A 21,787-nucleotide genomic window follows, 5' to 3' on the forward strand; every position below is an offset into this window, starting at 1 on the left:
ACAAGGGCTGGTTATGTAGCTCAGTGGTAGAGTACTTTCCCAGAGTGAACAAGGCCAAGTTTATCTCTTAGCACTGCAAAACAGCAACAAATTTCTTTTCTTCCTTCCTTCCTTTCTTTCTTCCTTCCTTCCTTCCTTTCTTTTTTTTTTTTTTTTTTTTTTTTTTTCCTTTTCTATTTGATCTTTTGAGATAGGGTTTCTCTGTGACAGCCCTAGCTGTCCTGGAACTCTCTTTGTAGATCAGGCTGGCCTCAAATTCACATATATCTGCCTGCCTCTACCTTCCCAGTACTGAGATTAAAGGCACACAACATCATTGCCTAGCTTGCAACAAATTTCTTAATAGTTCTCTGGGAGTTTGGTGCTATGTCCTCCATTCACAGAGTTACAGCCCCAAAGGCACCTGCTGGGTAGTGTATAGAATAAACGTGTCAGCTGCTCAGCAAACTTTCAGTGTGTCTTGGTAGATTTTCTTTTGCATGCAGAACCAGGATCCAGCAGAGCAACGGTCTAAAATCACATCCATTGGCATCTTATATCCAGATTCCCCTCCCAAGTGAGCTGCAGTACCAGAAAGAACACCACTGATTCTCACTAGCTGGTGTCTGTGTGGCTGTGTCTGTAGAAGCCCATTCACAAGCTGTCTCCTTTTATCTGATCTTACTTTCTGATTATACTGTCCTGGTTTAAGTGTTGTTAAAAAGCAAATGAAACAAGGAACAAATACGATAAACACTAAGTGGATGATGTTTGTTTTCCATGCTGATACCCCTAGAAATTCAAAGTAGGGCAGCTAAGCTGGCCTGCCATGATAGTGAACATGTTCTAAGTCTGTGCTATCTCCTTTGATAGCCACTAGCCATGTGTGGCCACTGAGGATGCCAAGTGCAACTGTGAAACCTGGGAATCGCATTGTAAACTTTATTATATAATGATTAATTCAGTGTGATCCACATGTGACCAGTGGCTCCCATTTTAGGTAGGAGCTATAGAAGTGTGTGTGTGTGTGTGTGTGTGTGTGTGTGTGTGTGTGTATGTGTGTGTGTGTGTGTGTGTGTGTGCTTGATGGGGGGAGGATTTCTCCTTGTTTTTGAAATACTATCTCAGTCTATCTGAACAGCCTAAGCTGGCTGGCAGTGCCCAGGGATCTGCCTGCCTCCAAGCATGCACTACCACACTGGCTTTACAAAGGTTCTGGGGATCAAACTCAGGTTCTTGTACATCTATAACAAGAAACTTGCTGACCAAGCTCCCTTCCCACCCACAAAAGCCAGCTTACATAGAGCTGGGATTTTGAATATAAATATTGAATAGTGACGACCCAGGAAGCTCACCCCAGACTGATGGCCACACAAGTCTGGCCTGGTCCTGTCATCAGTAAAAAGAGTGGTAACAAAAGAATCTGCTTGGTATAAAAGGGTATGTCAAGGAGAGAGACAGACTTGAGAAGCAGTAGCCACGATGAGCTCACCTTCTTTCTGCCTGAATGCCAGAGCCCTACATGCAAAGGGCAAAGTGTGGGAGAACAAATTTTATTTGATGCCTACTGTGTACTAGCATTCCATCAGCAGCTGGACATATACTGTCCCATTGTTTCATTAACCCTATGTATCTTGTACAAAATCTCCAGTGCCTTTTAACTATGGAAATAGAGTTTCAAATGGGTGACTTTGCTGTTCAATGTGTGTCATGTAAATAGAAAGTCCTCTTGGGAACCAAGATTAGAAGCCAAGCAGAGACAAACCCACAATCCGTTATCTCCAACATGGCCAGGCAGGTGGCGGCGTCCTCAGCTAGATGCTCATGCTTAGAGACAGGACCTCTAGCCTGGGACTAAAGCAGAGTAGAGGAAATGCAGTGCATGCAATCTTACTATCTTCTATTCTTCCTCCATCTCCTCTCTGTCCCCTCTTCTTCATCTCTCTACCACTTCAGCAGTTCCATGTTAGCTCTTCTTTGCAGTTATAAAAGATGCACAATTGGTTGTTTTATTAAGACTACTCAAGAAATAAAGTCATATTATATCACCTTGGTTTTTACCTAGATGCTTACATGTACTTACCTATTACAATAGATACATGGTATCATCTGTTACCATTTAATTAAATGTCACAAAGAATCTACTGGCTCCTTCTCAGTGTCTCTTACATATGAGATTTTTTCCCCTCCTGCTTTAATAGTGTTTTCAAAAAATAAAAATAATATAGAAGGGCTGGAGAGATGGCTCAGTGGCTAAAAGCACTAGCTGCTCTTCCAGAGGACCTGGGTTCTATTCCCAGAACCCCCATGACAGCTCACAACTGTCTGTAATTCCAGTTCCAGGGCATCTGACATCCTCACCCAGAAATACATGCAAACAGAACACCAATGTACACGAAATAAAAATAAATGACTCATAAAAAATGATAATATATAAATGGAGGGCTGAAGAGATAGCTCAGGGGTCGAAAGCCCTAACTGCTCTTCCAGAGGACCTGGGTTCTATTCCCAAAACCCACACAGCAGCTCACAACTGTCTGTAACTCCAGTTCCAGGGGATCTAACACCTCTGTCTTGCTTCCAAGGACACCAGGCATAAATGTGATGCATAAACATACATATAAGGAAAATACTCATACATTATAGTGATAATAGTTGTTTTTTGTTTTTTTGTTTTTTGTGTTTGTTTTTTAAGAACACGTCCATCATCTTAGAATTGGTCATTTGTTGTTGTTTTGTCAAAACAGCCATGAGAGTCTACTTAGTTAGTATGACCTCCCACACCATGGACTCCTGTTGTACATCACTTCTCTACAACCCTCTGTCCCTGCATCTGCTATAGTCATACATCTGTAGAGCCTCTGTCCCTGCGTCTGCCACTGTGGTACATCACATCTCTAGAGCCTCCGTCCCTGCGTCTGCCACTGTGGTACATCTCATCTCTTGAGCTATCCATGCCCCGTGTCTGCCACTGTGGTACATCTCATCTCTTGAGCCTCCATTCCTGTATCTGCCACTGTGGTACATCTCATCTCTTGAGCCTCCATCCCTGTATCTGTCACTGTGGTACATCTCATCTCTTGAGCCTCCATCCCTGTATCTGTCACTGTGGTACATCTCATCTCTTGAGCCTCCATCCCTGTATCTGACACTGTGGTACATCTCATCTCTTGAGCTATCCATGCCCCGTGTCTGCTATGTTGTCACCTCCATTTTTATGTTTGTCTTTTCATTACATTCCTCGTTCATAGTCCATTTAGCTGTTGTCACACTGTGTGTACATTCTGGTACTTTGTTTTTGTTTCCTGTTGTACCATGAGTGATTTTGTGTGCTATTATGCACATTGACGACTGCAGTTCTGATGTCCGAGACATAGTTTACAGCGTCATAAGCCACCATTTACCAGCCTAGCACTGTTTACTATATGTAGTCCATTTCAAAGTTAACTTTTATATATTATAAAACTAAGTTGTAAATAGTTACAAAATACCCCTAAGTGGGTTCAGACCTGTTTGTCCCCACATCGCCTGTGAATTCAGTTTTTATTGTACTGTGACCTTCCTGACTGGATGTTATCTCTGACTTTCACAACTCTTCACAAGCCTTAGTTTTACTTTGCAAATATAATATTCTCCATAACAATAAATGAGACATCCTAATTGCTCTGCAGGCACTGGGTGCTTGGTATGTGCTTACTGAGTTGTTTAGTGTCTGTTGGGCTCAGCATCAGGTTGCCTGCTGCTCATCCTGTAGATGATACAGGCTGTCAGCATCCCTAACCTCAGATATCACTCAGCTTCAAGTGAGCACATTCACACGTTTGTGTGTGTCCTGACATTAGCTGTGGCTCGGTGTTAAGACAGTACTTTACAAGAGTCACAGACTGTCAGGTTAAGAGCCAGCTGCTCTAGAGAGGACTTAAGCTGCAAAGGTTAAAAACAGCCTGTGAGTGCCTTCCGGAAAGACTTGATTCTAGGTCATCAGGACTTCCTATCTGCCAACTGGATTCTAAACCCCCACTTTGAGTGTGGGCTTACTGTTCTGTTATGGCTCTGATTATGCTTGCTGGCATTGCTCTCATGGAATTCTGGTGTCTTTGCTGTTAGCTTTGCTCCTGGATAGTTATGACTAAGGCCCGTGTAGCATTCATTACTTTGGTTTATAACTAGACTGGACCATTAGTATCCTTTTCCACACTTGGTCTACAGGAAAACTTCCCTTGGTTTCCATAAAATGAAGTGAGTGATCACAACATCGTGTAATGAGATTACTTCCAGCAGGGAGCCATAGACATCTCTAATGGTACCTTGAAAAGAAACTATCCAGTTGCTTTAGGCTCCTGCTTAGGGCAACGTGGTCCCCATATTATAAAATAGAACTTACTAGATTTAGTGACACCAATTTATTTATTTTTTTAAATTGACCTCAAAAGTTGATAATTTTCATTGTGTAGTAAGATATGAAAAGTTAAAACATTTTTAAAGAGTTTAAACCTATTTAAGAAAACTTATTTTAGATTACACGGCCACAGAGGGAGAGAAGAGAATTGTGGTCAGGAAGACCGGCCTTGTTAGCACAAAGAAGGGCACCATTTGCCTCGCTGCTATCCCCCGTGCTTTTAACTGTTAGGGAACTGGGGTTGTCTTATTATGGTCTTTGAGAATAGACTTTGAGTCCTGGGATGAGTCACCCAAAGGGGCGGGGAAAGCATGGAAATAATGCAGGGTTGAAAGAGGGGGAGAAGCTAGGGTGGAGTCTAATTGTGTAGAGGCCCAAACACCAGACTGTTTTAAAGTTTGTATTTTAGGGCATGGGGTAAATATCAAACAAAATGAAAATACCCTATTGTGGAAGTTTGAATGTAATTGGCCCCCATAATGTCATAGGGAGTGACACTGTTACCAGGTGTGGCTTTGTTGGAGTGGGTATGGCCTTGTTGGAAAAGTGTGTCACTTTGGGGGCTGGCTTTAAGGTTTCCTTTAAAGATACCACCTAGTGTGGTTGACTTCCTGTTGCCTGCAAGATAGAGGACTCTCAGCTACTTCTCCAGCAGCTCATCTGCCTGCATATCGCCATGTTCCCCACCATGATGATAGTGGACTGAACCTCTGCCCCCTCAATTAAATTCTGTCCTTATAAGAGTTGCCATGGTCATGGTGTCTCTTCACAGCAATAGAAACCCTAACTCAGACACCTGCTCAAACTGGTTTCAATCTAGCCTGGTGTGGTGGCTCAGGGTACAGCAGCAGTCCGAGCCCTACAAGTCTGAAACTGGCCTGATCTGCAGTAAGATCCTGTCTTGGGCCAGTCTGTAGCTCTTCTACTGGGTTGGGTTCTGTCACACTACCATGTGCATACGTGAAAATGCCATACTAAACCACATTGGTAGTTATGGCTAGTACATGATGGTAAAATTAAGGCAATTACTGAAAAATAATTAATCCAGGTATTATGGTATACACCACTTACAAGGACACAGACATGGGGATTGTGAGTTCAAGACCACCTACATAGCAAAACTCTGCCTCAAAAAAGCAACAACAAAATCATTAAGTAAAAGCAGGAGCAAATCTATCATTGTTTTGGCAACACGGATGGGGACCAGAAACTGACAAAGTTCTAGAAGATGGGAAGGCTACTGGGTTATATCTGTAGGTAAATAAAAAGAGCACAGGCCTAGGGAGAAGCCTCAAGGATTAAGAACACTTGCTCTGGCAGAGGGCTGGAATTCAGTTCCTACAACCTACATGCTACAGCCCATGTCAGGTTGCTGATACCTGCCTGTATCTTCAGTTCCATGAAATCTGATGTCTTCCTCTGGCCTTCATGGATGCTGCTGCACACACACAGTGCACATACCATAAAGCAGACACAATATATAACATATGCAGTGAACACCAGCGCATGCACACACACACACACACACGCATGCACGCACGCACGCATGTACACACGCAAGCACGCATGCATGCACATGCAATAAAAATATAAAAGATGGTGATTTTGTTAGGTAATACTTGTTACTGATACAATTAATGATCTTGTTAATATGTCTTGTTAATTGTAGCAAATGTCTTACTTGTGTTACATATGACACTACTACATATCATACTATTCATATTCATACCAAAGATCATTGCAGGCCATAGGAAAGATTATGTTAAGTAATGTATTCTTGTTTTGGAGACAGGCTAGCCTTGAATTCACATCTCCCCTGCCTCGCTCTTTGGAATGCTAGGATTACAGTAGAGTACCGCGGTACCCAGATAAAGTATCGTGTTTGATCAAAATCTTCAAAATAACCAGATTCGGTGTTTCGGGCTGGCAGTGTCTAGCACTCACTCATGTAGCTTTCATTGATTTGACTTGTGATTTGGGACGGGACCCTGGCTCCCTGTAACACAGGCTGGCATGGAACTTAAGACAGCCCTCTTCCCCCGGCTTCCCTGAGATTACAGAGGTGTGCTTGAACCCTTGGCTGTGACTGATTCTTGGGCTTGCTTCATTGATAGGTCTTTTTTTCCATGTTATAAATGACTGCGGGATAAAATGAGAGGATGGGAATAACTGGTTCCCTTGCTCGAAAGCAGAGAAGGGAAAAGCAAAGGAAAAGTGCTGCATCTTAGGAGACTCCGGGAAATTGCTTTTATATCTTCCTAGATACACTCAGCTTCTTACCTTGGTATTGTTAGCAAAGCTGTGTTTCTTCTCTTAACTGGAATGTGTCCTTTGCAGAGTATTTGTACAGGGCATGACATAAGCCCAGGGCTGCAGCTGTTTCATAACTGCTGTGAAGTCAGTTGGCTGCACTCCACAGCACCATGTCCAAACTTCAGGGACAGTTTTCAAGAGATGTGAGTGTGGGAGGAGTCTGCTTTGCGGTGGCTTGCTTGTCCAGAGTTGGGCACTTTGCATGTGGAATGTGAGGCTGCTCAGTTCTGCTGGTTCTGTCCAAAGCGATCAGCCAAAGACACTGGTTGTTTGGTTTGGTTTGGTTTAACTTGTCATCTAGCCTCAGTGTTTACTCTCAGTGGAACTTTAAGTGGTCTGGCCATCAGCAGGAAATAGCAGTGTTTTGAGTCCTTATTTCTCCCAAGCAATCGTTCCCTATGAATTTTAAAGCTATTTAAAGGCCTAAAAACATGATGAGATAGCCTTTAATGATGTAATCTGGTTACAAGGTAGTTGTAAAGATGAGGATGTGGTGGCTGAACAGTCCAGGCTCTCTCTTCCTCTCTCAGGAGGAAAAACTGCTGTACTGTAATGGGTATGTACATTATTGCTTTGTTTTGTTTTTTTGAGACAGTAATTCTCTATGTAACAGCCCTGGCTGTCCTAGAAGTTGATCTGTAGATCAGGCTGGCCTCAAACTCACAGACATCCACCTGCCTCTGCCTCTGCCTTGACGGCATGTGATGCCATGAGCAGACATCATTGTCATTCATTCAACCAATCCCCTGTCATCTCCCTTTGCTTCTTAATGAGGCAACTAAAGTTCTTTCCAAATGGTACTCAGCAGATAGGGCCCAACAGAGAAATGAAGAACAATTTCCTACCCAAACACTCATGAAAATTTTAAATAGAGTAGCCTTTGCCAGTGCGGATACCCGGAAATACAGGGATCCCCATTTGAAGGCCACCAAATGTAATGTCCCTCTTACCCCACGTGGTTGGGCAAATAGGTTGCTTAGGGCCAAAAGTACTAAGGTAAGACTTGGAAAGTTTGTCTTGAAGTGACAGGACTTCGACCACTGAAGATTTCTTTAAAAGGAGGGAGGGGATATAGAGATGATGTGTAGATTCGTCAAGAAGAAAGGAGGAAACTCTCCAGAAGAACTCATTAGGTGCAGGAGGAGGGGGTGCGGAGTAGCCTGTGAGGTGTGGGAAGGGGAAGGAAGAGTTGCCCAAGATCAGATGAAGGAAGAGAGCTACAGTTATCAAATCAGAGAGACTGAGGTGGAGGATGGAGGGGGGCGATGGGGATGGGGGAGGGATGGAGATAAGACCTGAAGGACCAAAACTGAGGTCTGGAAATGACCTAGGAGAGAAGCACCCTTGTTAAGTGCTGTGTTGCCGAGCTAACGCTTGCTTTTCCTAAGTGGGAGGCAATGGTTAGGAATACAGATGCTGTAGCACAGGCCCATGCTTTTTACATGGTGCCTCTGGAAAGCCAGATGGAGCCTGATTTCCCTCTTGCTGCGGTGGCAGGTTCCTTCTACGGACGATGCACAATGCGCCTGTTTTCTGCTGACTCGCCAATCCCTGCCACTTATTTGGCGGCACTGCAGAAACCTTAGCTGGTGTTGCCTGCAGCCCTTCACCTGAACCTGGGCCCTCTTGGACCCATGCTGAGGTGACTCAACAGCCTCCCAGGGCTTTGGCATCCAGATGTAAGCGGCAAAGTTTCTCTCTGATCTTAGATTCCAAAGCTGTGAGGTGTGGCTGGAGAGACAATGCAAGGATCTTCCTGGATGACAAGCTTAGCAGTCTCCAGCCAGTCAAGGAGTCCCTGCTGGGAACTTTCCAGTCTGTCAATGACTTTAAGCTTTGGAAACTTGAAAATTAGATTTTCGAGGCCAACAAGGTTTTCTTCTGTGGGTTATTCTGTCTGTTTGAGCTTATACATCAGACTCAGAATCCAGTCCTCCACTGCTGATTTCTTTTCTTCTTTCATCATGTTTCTGCTTTAAAAGGCCAGTGCTGTGGACACAGAAGTGCGAAGGCAAGTCAGAGTATGTGTGTTATAGCAGAATGCTCTCTCCAAAGATGGCCACCTTCAAACCCTTACAGCCTAAGGATGGTACTGTTCTTGTTGAGAGCATCTAGACCTCCCTCTTAGCTCCAAGTGGACCTTTCCGACTGCCTGGATCAGCTACTGTGGAAGTGATGTGCTGTGATTTCTGGAATTCCCCTCTGCCTGTTCTTTATCACTTGGACCTCAGTTACTGTGCTGTGAGGGAGTCCACGCCTTGTCTAGCTATTCTAACCATAGCTACAGCTAAATGCCTAGCAAAGAGACATCCCTCACTAGTCACAAGACTGAGGAAACCTGAGCTGACTTCAGAAGTCAGCTATCCTTTGACTACAGCAGTGTGAGGAACCATAACTACCTCCCAGAAGCCCAGTCAACATCGGGATTTAGGACAACAACACAACGTTGGCTCTCTCTTAACCCAGTAGAAGTATGGCTGGTCAGTTAGTTGTACTACAGTTGAGAACCAACAGGGTGATGCTGTGTAGGAGAACACATCAAAACTTGCGAACTCGAAATAACCATTGAGTTTTTCTCATGGTTCTTAAATCAGATATTAAGCAAGGTCTCAGCTAGGCAGGTGTCTCTGATCCATGTGTCCCCGTAGGTTAGTCTTAGTGACAGACTTCTTCACTCGCATCTTTGGACCCCCGGTACTCTGTGCAGTCTCTCCCCCCTTCTTCCCGCCATTTCTTCATGTAGTCTCATCTTCAGGGGCTCTGCACATAGCATGGTGGTCCCCAGCTAATCTGGCTTTTTTGCGGAGCAAACGACTGCTAAGACACTGAAGAAAAGCTGCCACCAGGTCTTGGTCTAAGCCAAAGTATAGGTTGGAATTGTAGCTACAAAACTGTATTGACAAACTGTGTAAGGTCCTTCCAGATTCAGGAAGATAACAAATAAATTGAATTTTTTAAGGGGTTGAGTGACAAAAAAATAATTATGACCACAGGGGACAAAATAGAACCTAAGCTTATATGTAAATATGTTGCCTCATTAGAAATCTTATTAAGCTAAGAGAAGTTAAATTGTTTGACCAGGGTTCTGTAGCTTGTAAGCACCAGCACCTAGATTCAAATGCAAATCTGAACTCCAACCCTGAATTTTCTCTACTTTGCTATTTTTTTTCTATCAGAAATATGAGAGATATATTATTTACACTGCTTTCTTAATCCTACAATGCTCTTTTTGATAAGGAATAACACACACACACACACACACACTGCTACTCTGTACATCTTGGGCCATAGGTCTGTCACTGAACCAACCCTCATAGCCAAGTTTTGCTAAACCACCAGATGCTGTGGAATATTACTTTAACTAGGCAAAGATTTGTTACATTTGTTTATGCTGCATTTGTTTAATGATGTAATGATGTGTTCCTTTGCCTGCCTAAGGTGCCTGTTTGGTCTACTAAAAAGCAGAGAGAATAGTGGGAGGGTTAATCTAGGCTTGGAAGAGAAGGAGAGAGAGAGAGGAGAGAAGAAGGGAGTGGAAAGGAAGGGAAGGGAAGGGAGATACCTGGGAACAGCCAGCCAGGCAGACATGGAAGAGACAGGAAAGTAAGATATACAGAAAGAAAGGTAAAAATCACCAAGTCAAAACATAGATGAAAAGAAACAAGTTAATTTAAGTTAGAAAAGAAAAAAAAAAAAAAAAAGCCAGTCAGAAACAAATTTAAACTAAGACCGAGCAATCAGATCTAATTATGAGTCTCCATGTCATGGTTTGGGGACTGGCAGCCCAAACAGAAAGCCTGCTATAGCCAGATTTGAAGAACTATTGATTCCACAGAAGGGTAGAATAGCAATATTCGCTGCCCATGCTCGGTGCACAGGCCTGTCTCTCCTTGGAGATAATTCTGTGGTGTCCTTGAACTCTGATGGGAGAACTCGGAACAGGCTAGAATAAGGCCTGGAGGGCATTTAGAAGATGACTGAGTAACAGTTAATCCTGGGAATTGATTCTGGATCTGTCAGCTGACTGATGAGTCATTGTGTTTCTCTATAAGTGGTTAAGACTCAGTAAGTCTGCGATTTTGGGCTGGAGAGACAGCTCGATGGTTAAGAGCTCTGGCTGCTCGTGTAGAGTTCTATTCCCAGCACCCACACAGTAGCTCACACCTATCTGTAACTCCTGTTCCAGGGAATCTGGCACCCTCCTTGTACTCAGGCAGATGATACACAGACATATACACAGACCAAACACTTGTGTACACAGAATAAAAGAAAACTATTCCTTTTTAGTTAAAGGACTGAGATTCCTTCAGATTGCTAGGTCTGATTCCTTTAGCTAGAAACTACATGGAAGCTTCTTGAAGGTGGCATTCTGTTTTCGTGTGCTACCCCCACCCCCCCCCCCGTGGGTAGACCCTCCCCCACATCCATGCTTACTGTTCATGTTCTGCAGATGCTGAGTCAGTACAGATTAAACACATGAAGACCCGAGTGCTCTAAGATCTAATTAAAGCCATTTCCATTGAAACAAGCTATGAACACTAATTAAAACATTTCTGGTAGAAATGTAGTCTGACTTCATAATTTCCAGTTGCATTCCCCCTCCCCAACCCCATAATGAAGTAAGCTGCTTTAATTTTCTTTTTACAGATTTTATTTGAATGAGGTCAGGAACTGGGGGATCCCTTGCGCTTTCAGCTGTGGGCCTCTTGTTCCCTAGACTCACTGGAGGGGAAGCCTCCCCCTGTGGTGGCCACATGCTTCACAGAGGAGCCCCAGGCTCATGAAGCCCTTCCCTCCTAGCATCTCTGGTCTCACCATTGGGCTCTGAGTCGCTCTGAAAGTCTGGAGACTGGTACCTGATAGAGAGCTGTTTTCCCCACTTCGCCTGGCTTTGTGATTGTATTAAGGAGTCTCTTTGCTTGGTTTCAACTTTGCAGTATCAGATTCAGCAAATAAAGCTCAATAGGTTGGCTGACATTTGAGAACCCCTGAGGAAATCTTTTCTTGAAAGCCTTGGAATCTTCTGGAAGGTTATTGATTTGTTAGTGGCACTTAGAGCCTCTTCATCTCTCTTCCTATTGGAGTGAGCCCTGCATGCCTCCTACCACTGCTAAGATGCCTTATGCAGGCACTTCATGAAGGTACATTCTGATTTTACCATGGAAATAAAGTGGGAGGAAGAAATAAAGGAATTTCATAATCCAGACACAGGCACATTTTAGTGAAGGCATTCAAATAGCCATGTCTAGAGCTGGATGGATGAGTTACAACATCTCAGCATAGTAAAAATGAAAACAGATTTTAACTTTGAATACGAATACCAAAAAGTGCCTGTGGTCTCCTCTCCTTCCAGAAGGCATCCAAGAAATGGGCACTGCTAGTTGAGGCTTACACAGAAATAAAATCGTTAATCACAATAAATCGGGGTAGAAAGTTCTTTCTCTCTCAATCATGAATACATGTTACCCAAAGTCCTAGTATTTCTTCCCCCTACATGCTAGCTCTTTTTCTCTCAGCCATAACTTATTGCTGTCTTCATTTCATCCAATTCCTCATTCCCATGAGCATTGGTCTCCTGCTTAGCCTCTGCCATCAGGTCTCTCTACTCTCAGCCTGGGCCTTACTTTACATCCCTTGCTTCCTACATCCCTCTGACACTAAACTCTCTCTGCAGTCCCACCCCTCACTGACCTGGATTCAGCATCCCTCTTCTGGGGTTAACCAGACCCCAGGGGAAAGGTGAGCTGAGCAAGCCAAGGATGACTCTTTGACATATGACAGACATATTCATGCCCAACTCTGCCATATCCTGGCTGTTGATCTTGCAAAGTCATCTAGCAAGTTACCTCCTTGACAAATGGGACTTAAAATAGCCCCTTCCTTTGACATTTCTTTGAGCATGAAAATATTGATACATTGTAAAGCATAACATTTGGCCCGTAAAAAGCACTGAAATATTGCATGCTGTTCTTAACTGTAATTGGGGAGCATTCCAAGTGTGTACCCACACTGCTAACACTACTACATATGAATGGACTCTAACTTTGGCTTTAAGCCAAAGACACTTACAATGAATTTTCAAAGGCCTGCGGAATTCTGGCCTCTCTGTGATCTTTCTGACCTCGTTTCCAACAGCGACCTCCCTGCTCTCTGCAACAACACACATGCAGGCACACTCCCTCTTCTGCAAACACACCTGATTCTCCTCCGTTCCTAAGCCATTCTCCCACCTCAGGGCCTTTGCACTTGCTGTGGTCTACACCTGCCCTCACTTCTAAGTCCCAGGATAAATATCATCGTTGCAGCAATGCCTGCACTGCACCAGCCCATTTAAAATTATACCAGCCTTTTTTTCTGTACCCCGTCTCCCAGCTTAACTGTCTCCTGCAGCATTTACCATCATCTGACACACCATGTATTATCTCTATGTACCCCACCAAATGAATGCACATTCTTATACGCAGATGTAGGCTCCTGAGAGCAAAGGAATTTTGCCTGTATATTTGTTTCTCCAATGCCTAAGTTAGCCCTAGCACATCGTGAGTGCTCAGCAAATACTCGCCAAAGAAAGGTTATACCCAAAGGCAAACGCTGCCCTCGCAGTGGGCCTTCCTTGGCTTTTGCAAGCACAGTTGCTTAGTTTTCAGGATTCATGTGATAATAAACTTTTCGCTATGTTTATTACTCCGTATTTCTCTGGAAAATGTGTTTAACACTCTGAGATTTAACCAGATGCTGTAGTTCAAAAACACATTTTATTTAATGGACTGGAAACTGACATTGCAGATTTGATTGAATGACTGCAAAAATCGCAATGTTCTGCAAGTGTTTTAAAATTGCATCCATATCATGTTCTGTAAGTTGTTCCAAGAAAACTAAACCTAAGCTTTTAAAAAAAATAAAAATTAAGAAAAAAGTAAACTAGATAAGGCTCAACACAGAACTCTTACTGGATATGATAGAATAATCTATATTTTAATATATAAATCTTTCTGTTTTGCTGGCACACTGGAAAGAGGCCTACAAAACCCTGCCTTCTGGATAAATCAACTAAGCTATTGGCTTGGCTCATAAACTACCTGCAGAGACCAGAGATCACAAAAGTCAGTACTAGGAGCTAGAGAGATTATTCTGCAGTTAAGAGATTATTCTGCTTGCTGCTCTTCCAGAGAACATGAGTTTGGTCCGAGAAAGATGTCAGTAATTTTTTTTGGTCTTTAAAAAAGGCCAGTACTCCAGCACTTGTGAGGCAGAGGCAGGTAGATGTCTGTGAGTTCAAGGCCAGCCTAATCTACATAGTGAGTTCCAGGATGGCCAGAGCTATGTAGTGAGGATCTGTCTCAAACAAAACAAAACAAAACTAAATGAAATGCCAGTTCAGGAGGAACAAACTCATGTAGGTTGGTTCTGAGGTGGTTGTTCCGAATCTGGGAACATTTAACAACTTGAATTAAATAAATTGTTTCTCTAAAGCCAGGAGTCATGCATGTATCACAAAATTCTTATCAGGCCCAGAGGAAGCACTAGTCAAATTCACTTCCATATCACTGATGTGATTTCAGGGACATGCTGCTAGCCAGCAGGCCATACAGTTGCTCACTGATGTAATGTGGGGTGTGTAGCATATTTTAAGTCATTGGTAAACATAGCCTCCCATTTCCCTTTTGAAAATATAATGGAGCACAGGCATGTGGGAAATGACCTGTCCTAGGGCAGCAGAGGTGACTGCCAAGTAAGTATTTGGGAGGGGATAATGATGCCAAGGAGCCCCCCCCCCCATGGTGCAACACTGTGAACACCTTTGACGACAATGAAGGTCAACATCCATAAACACAGAAAGTCTAGCAAAGGCTTGATGACGATAAGGTGCTTCCAGGATGAAATCGGGTTCATATCCAGTTCTGGCTCATCCATCCGGTTATGTTAGATTTTGGATTGTTATTGTTATTATTTCTCAAATCTAAGGCAATGCAGAGAGAGGGGAGAGGAGGAGAGAGAGAGAACAGTTTCTGCCAAGATGCAAGTGTTGCTGTTCCTGTCTTGAGAAAATTCCTACTTTGGTGTCCAATCCATCATCTTTGGGTGGGTCCCACCCTTGGCTACTATTATCCTGCCTCTGACTCACTGGCCCCTGGGTCTGCCTGAGGAACCCTGCTTGCTGAACATTTTAAATACCTCAATTTGCATTTGTTTGTTGTTTTAGCTTTGTGTGTGTGTGTGTGTGTGTGTGTGTGTGTGTGTGTGTGTGTGTGTGTGTGGACAATGATGCCATTAGAGTTTGGGAGGGGCATCATTCCAGCTGTATACGACATACAAGGCAAACTCATTAATTGCTACAGTATTCCCCTCCAAGATTGCAGGGAGCATTTTAAGGCAAACGCGAACTGAGCCCCGCTAGCTACCGAGTTTTCGTACATGTTTTCTTTCCATTTAGTATCTTGGTCTCATCGGAAAACTCAGCGAGAATTGCAGCTTCTCCTCCTTCTTGAAAGATGGGCTTCTTTTTCTTCAGCAATCACTGATGGGTCCTGTCTGAAATTCTACCCTTCAAAAATATCTTGAGAACAATTGCCAAATGGAGTAATACTTCTCTGGGTTCTTACATGAAGCAAACTTACTGTGACATTTGGCCCTAGAGACCTCTCCCTCCCTGTGAAGTCCACAGGGCACTTTCCTAGGATGTGCAGCCCTAGGCAAACTCCTTCCTTTTGCACCCTCCCCTTTGTCACTCAGCTTTTAAGGAATTCCAAAGGGTCTTATCTTGCTGCGCAAGTGAGAGCGGCTGCAGCTTCAGCAAGCACTTTGGAGACAATTACCCGAAAATTAGTGTGTAGCCACATCAAACACAGCTGATAAGAGCAAGACCCACACACATTCAACAAACATGGAAGGACTAACACACAGGCTGGCTGCTAATAGCATGTCCTATAGGGTTTTCCTCTGTGACTAAAACACATTTTGAGAAACTTTCTTCCAAAGGAACAATTTAATCTGCATTTCTAAGCTTGCCAAATGATAGTATCTACTTGGTGGCCAAGCCACAAGCCTGGGACCTATCTGAGAAGTTCCTGTTTCCTTCACTACCTCCTACCCTCAACTCCCTCCCATCACCTAGCCCATTTCCAGTTATCTACTAAATCCTAGCATTTATAGTCTTTGAATTTGCGAATGTGTGCTTGTTTCTACAGTCCTATGATCTGTTGGTTTAAGTCTTCATTGTCTTGGTTTTGTTTGTTTTAGGTTTGGGAACTGGTTTTATTTTCAATAGAGCATCATAGTGCTAACATCATCACAAGTTGATATGCACATTTCATCATGAGTTACTCTGTATTTGCAGATCAGTTCAGATTGAAGCCTTGGCTTCAGCATTGGCCCTAAGCCCCACTTCCTATTGGCCGCTGCTGCCATGCACTCTGCTTTCTCTCCATACAGAGCAGTCTGCGGTGTCCTGCTGGGAGCACACCCCTTCCTGCCTCTGTCAAAGCCTGTCTACTCCATCCTTCATCCCCACTCCATCCTGACTCTAATGACAGCACTGCCTCCAGGATAAGCATCTCAGCTATTGGGCAAGAAATTCTCATATCCAATCGCGAACAAACTGTTCCTCCCCTAAAAATTCATTGAACAAATAAACGATTAAATTCATTCACTGCCTACTGCCTGCCAGGCTCCGCTTGAGGAGCACCATGAACAAGGCAGTGGAGGGCCCTTTCCTAAGGGAGGTGTTGCATGGGGAGTGATCAAAACAGGTTACTGCTGGACGAAGAGGCAGAGGCAGGCAGATCTCTTGTGTTCAAGGCCAGCCTGGTCTACAGAACAAGTTCCAGGACAAACTCCAAAGCTACACAGAGAAACCCTGTCTTAAAAGAAAGAAAGAAAGAAAACAGGTTACTATTGTTATCCCTCATGGTATCATGGTAGTAGACAGATGTCCAGAGAACTCAGACCCCGCTTTGCTGTCCCACTGAGTTTAGTGCTGATCTTAGCCTTTGTACTGTAACTGCATTGTACCCGCTCATCACCCTCAGCCCTGGAAATGTCTTGAAGTCAGAGCCTGAGTTTTTGCCCTTCTCAATGTCAGGTGCTTTCAGTGTGTTAGGTAACTTAATCCCACTGCAACGCTGTGAAACCAGTATTATTGCAGCTGCTTTATAGATTGGGGAGCAAGACCTTAAAGATATGAAGCAAGTTGCCAAAATTACATAGTGGTGAGTGGCCAAAACAAGCCCAGCCTGCCTGAATCCAGAATCCTAATTTTAATATGCTGCTTGGTGAAAGGAGTGTTTCCCCGCTATGGTAGCTCTCTGTGTATACAACAAAAGTGTAATCCAAAGTCAGGTATACATAGACACTTTAGTTTGTTTCTTCCTTTCATCTGCGTGACTTCCCTTAGTCTGCTGGGAGCTAGCCAGAAAGTTTTAAGCTTGCCAGCTCACCACATTACAGCATCTTCCAGTTGAGGTACCTTTGGGCTTCATCTCTTGGAAAAAGAGTCAATTTCTAAGAGCCTCTTCCCTTTGCCTGCAGTCTGGGGACTGAATGGATGTGTAGAAAGCCAGAAAGTGGTTGAGGTGGGCCTCCTGGTCCCATGGCAGTCCTTGCCTTTGCAATGTCTAGCCCTGATGAGGTGTTCTGGTCTGGTGCCATCCAGAAGCATTCTGTTGGTATTCTGTGCTGAACTCTTGGGCAGCACCTACAGACTTGGCTCTGCCATCATGTCCCTTTTCTCACAGCTGTCTATCTCTCTTATTTGAGTTCCTGGGAACTGTTACTGTCCCTCTGCATCTGCTGCGATAACACACTTGCCATCAGCACTACCGTAATCTCAGTTTCCTGAAGCCTCAACCACTCAACCTCCTGGTTATTTTCTAGAGGGCAGACAGAAACTTCTCAGCTTCCCTTCTCCTCAAGCAACTACATGGTGGGGGAGCTGTGATGGGGCAGACCTTGTCAGGAAAGGGTTCTCACTGTGATGGAGCCAGAGCTTGGTGAAGAAAGAGCTCTTCATTGTAGTACAGGAGGTCTCCACGGAGACAGGCGGCCCCTCCCTTGGGAATGGAAAGAATTAGTGAGACATTCTTTCAAGGATAGTCATGTCCTAGACTTTTTCAATGTGAAATGAGACAAAAGAAAGTCCCCTAGATTTTGGCTGTACCTTCAGCCTATTTGATGTCTCTTCTAGGAGACAGACTGGGAGACCAGTTGCCTTTTGTTTGTTAGTTTGCACCTTCATTCCTACATTCCACTGTTTGAAAAGATGGGCTCTCTGTGTCTCTTTCCATCTTCTCCGTTTTTCCCAATATTGGATCATCCTCTCCCCAAAGTGGAATTTGCCTTCCTTTTTTCCCCAAGGCTAAACTGGAGAATAGCTGCCAGGTAACTTGATTTATGTGAGAGGAACGAAACGGCATCTGTTTAATGTTTTCAAATTATTACCCCTGTTACCCCCGCATCTTAGAGGGTAATGGCTGCTCTCAGGAGCTCTCTGGGTCCCTTTATAGTAGCATGGCTCAGAGCAGTCATACAGGAAGATTTACAGGTTCTTCAGAGTCCCTCTTCTGCTCGACTTACAATTCCTCCCTTTTCAGCCTACCAAGTAAATTGTCGGCCATTGTCCCCTCCTTCTTGAGCAACTGCACAAGGGTGGGTGGGTAGGAGTGTTTTCTCTGCAAACTGTTGGTAGAAATCAATTTAAAGGCATGAACTGTGCATTCAAACTGTGATCAAATTAATCCTCACCATAGATAGTATCAATTATGTCTAACATATTTAAATATGACATCATACCAAAGTGAGCTCCATGAAAGCTCCCCCCACCCATTGAGAGGGCATGGTGGGAAAACAGAGCATTTGATCTGTGGATAGCATCTTTAAAGTTTAGACTGACTACGGCAAAAGGAAGTCTTGCTGAAAGGAAGAGAGAAGTTAGCAAGCGCGTCAAGTACCAGAAACAGGAAGAGGAGGTGTGAATGGAATCATAACGCTCACAGTCCCAGGTCCCTTTAGCTAGCTGGAAGTGAATGAAACTCGACGTGCCTCTTGTATGTACGTAAAGATCTCTTCGTGTTCCTTAGTGAGCACCGTGTCAGAATTGGGTCCTGATTGTATGAGAACAGTAACTATCATATGATGGGTTCAGATGAAGGAACCAGTTTTAGTCCGTGGCACTAACTGAATAAGCAGAAGAATAAAATTATTAAAATAACTGGACAAAAGTAGAGTATAAAATAGACAATGGGGAGGGGCTTGCTTGAGATTATCATTACCATCTGTGCTGTGGAACATTTGATTCCAATCCCAGACGCCTGACAGAAATAACTTGTAACCGGGGACGCAGGCTGTTGAATTTTCAGGAATGACAGAATTTTTGTTATTAATATCTGTATCACAAAATGGGGAAGATGATAGGCCATATAGCTGTAACTGAGAACTTTTGGCTTGTATCCTCATTCATGTGGTGACTTTTATACCCCCAAATTTTCTTCCACTCTATAGATGTTCAGAGACTTTCTAATGAGTCTAGACGCTCCTCTCTCTGGAACAGATAACACTGGCCCCCTGTGAGGGCTGCTTAAAGTCTGTTATTGAATTCTCACACTTTGCATGGTACTTGTAATTCTGGACAGAGCCATTTCTTCATAATATTTTGGTAATGTACCTGAAACACTTACTTCTTATCTAGGTTTGTAAGATCACAGATCACTAGTGGGTGGTCACACTGGTAAAAATGTGTTGTTTGCAAGTCCGGCTTCACCACTTCTGGTGTGATCTTTTTTCTAGCTTCCTCATTTTTAAATTGGGGATAATGGCTCCTGATTAACAGGCAAATTATTTGCAAACAACAATTGCACTGCTAAAACAGCCTGAGCGTTGAGCTTCCAAATGTTAATTGAGGTGGTCCCTTGTTTATTCCACACATTAATAAAGTATCAGTGATTTCAGAGGGCAGCAGGGTAAGGAGACGACAGCTGAGCTTTGTGGCATATATAACCTTAAAACTTGGGAATTTGAACAAAGTGATCATAAGTTCAAGACCAGCCTCAACCTAACAGGAGCCTGCTTTTATAAAGAAAAAAAAATTTAAAAAGGCTTCTCTAATGGTAATACTGTAAAATGGTGGTTACATAAATAATTTCATTTTAAATCTCTCTTGGGGAATTGCTTTACACGGTCATTTAATTTGCAACGGTCGACCTCTTGGTATGGACTAAGAAAATGTAGCTTCCTCGCAGGTTTTATTTTTCTGCTTCTTTTAAGCAGGAGGCGGCTGCTTTGGAGAATAGGGGACGTGGGGGGAAGGCTTAACCCTTTCAGTTCCACACCTTTTCTAGAAGGAAACCTCCAGGTCTTTGTGGGTTTGTCCGGTAACCTGACCACGTTTCCTGTCCTTGGGCCTTGGAGCCTCCCCAGGCCTGGACATGAATCCTTTTGTGTGCACAGCTGCAAGGATAGCTTGGTCCGAGAGGAAGCAGCTAGAGGAAGAGCGGGTTCTCGGTCGGGCTCAGGGCGGGTCCATGCCAGATGCTGGCCAGCCCCTTGCTCTGCAGCCTGCAGCCCAGGGCGCTCACGCTGCGCCGCTCGGCGTGAACCTAGGCAAGGCGACGAGTTAGCGGGTTGCTATGGCGACAGCGGGCACGTGACCAGCGGCTGCCGCTGCTGCTGGCGCCCTGACGTTGGAGGGCGTGGCCTTTGAAGGCGTGTCTTCTGGAGGGCGGGGCCGGGCGCGGAGCAGGAGCAGAGCGCGGCTGCAGAGTGAGCAGCAAGCAGCGGAGAGACACAGCCCTCCGCCCCAGCCAGCCTCCGCGTGTTGTTCCCTCTGTCGGGAGAGCGCCAATGCCCGGGCCGACCCAAACCTTGTCCCCAAATGGCGAGAACAACAACGACATCATCCAGGATAACGGGACCATCATTCCTTTCCGGAAGCATACAGTGCGCGGGGAGCGGTCCTACAGGTACTGGCACGGGTGGCTACAGACGGTCCATCCCGTTACGTAACGCGGAGGCCAGGATTGCTTGGTTACTGGGTCCTGTGTCGGTGGGGTGAGAGCATAGAGGCTTCCGCGGGTGAATAGGTTTGTTGCCTGGAAGAGGTCTCCCTTCATCTCATCCCTGCATGCCATCTTTCCGCATCCCCGAAGGGACACAAGCACTGCACTTCCTCTCCTCCTTCCCTTTCAGCATTTAAAGGAACCATTAGGTGGCGGGCACTAAAGGAGCAAACAAACGGGAGAATGGCGAGAAAGGGAGGATGGTGAGGAGCGCGCTTGCGCTTAACCTGGAGAGCATGCAGGAAAAGATGGAATCCTCTAGATGAAGCTGCAGTGTGTGTGATGTTAAACCGCCAGATTGATGGAGCTTTGTAAGAATTCTGCACGCTGATTGGCGCAAGGATTGACAGCAGAGGTCACAGTGTCAGACATTCACTAAAATCCCTCCATGAAAGCCTTAGGCTGATTAGAAAGAGGCTGGACTATTTCAGACCTAGGGGTTTAAAAAAAACAAAAACCAACAACAAAAAAACCCCCACCGAAACCCGGTCCCGCTATGCATTTTCTGAAGAGTTTTATGGCCTCTGCATGGGTGGATGAGCCCTTCCTTCTTATTTAAAATAGAAAGGTGATTCCTTGTATTTTGCTGAAGTCTAATTTGAGGACGGGAATGCTATCAGTCATTGTATTGTGAGCCTTTTGATTAATGAATTGCCTGTGTGGTTGGCATCATTTTTGCATTAACATATCTGGCAATATGTCCCCATAGATAAGCTCATTAAAATTGTTTGCATTGTTTGATAAGGATAACAATGTGATCCAGACTGTAGCTTGGGATCTTAGGCAGCTAAAGGCCAGCCAGACTTACAGGGAGATGGATAGCTTAGGTTGTATTTCCTTGGAAGTTCTTTTGTACTGAGGTGGTTATTTTTAAACATAACCTTTATAACCACCAACGATGCTTTTGCTTTAAAGTAGAGCACACATACCTGTAAGAGGCGCTCTCCCAGACAGCGAGCAACAGGAAATAACTCTTAAAGTCAGCTGCCATCTAAATTCTCAAATTGTATCGCAGGCAGAATTTTCTGTGTTCAGATTCAACGTGCAC

General features: G+C 44.3%; 1 protein-coding gene across 3 annotated transcripts in view; it reads left to right on the plus strand.

Moving 5' to 3' along the window:
• The window catches only part of Mapre2 (microtubule associated protein RP/EB family member 2), a 130,513-nt gene that overhangs the window by 28,331 nt on the left and 80,395 nt on the right, over nt 1-21,787 (plus strand). Inside the window, exon 1 of one of the 3 annotated variants that reach the window (XM_051202124.1) lies at nt 20,396-20,643. The exons of the other annotated variants lie outside the window; for them this stretch is intronic. Coding sequence (XP_051058081.1) covers nt 20,525-20,643 — 119 coding nt within the window. The 5' untranslated portion in view covers nt 20,396-20,524. Of the gene's footprint in view, nt 1-20,395; nt 20,644-21,787 lie in introns of those variants that run through there. 3 annotated transcript variants of the gene reach the window in all.

This window comes from Phodopus roborovskii, unplaced genomic scaffold, assembly GCF_943737965.1.
Source record: "Phodopus roborovskii unplaced genomic scaffold, PHOROB, whole genome shotgun sequence".
NCBI classification, from domain to species: domain Eukaryota; kingdom Metazoa; phylum Chordata; class Mammalia; order Rodentia; family Cricetidae; genus Phodopus; species Phodopus roborovskii.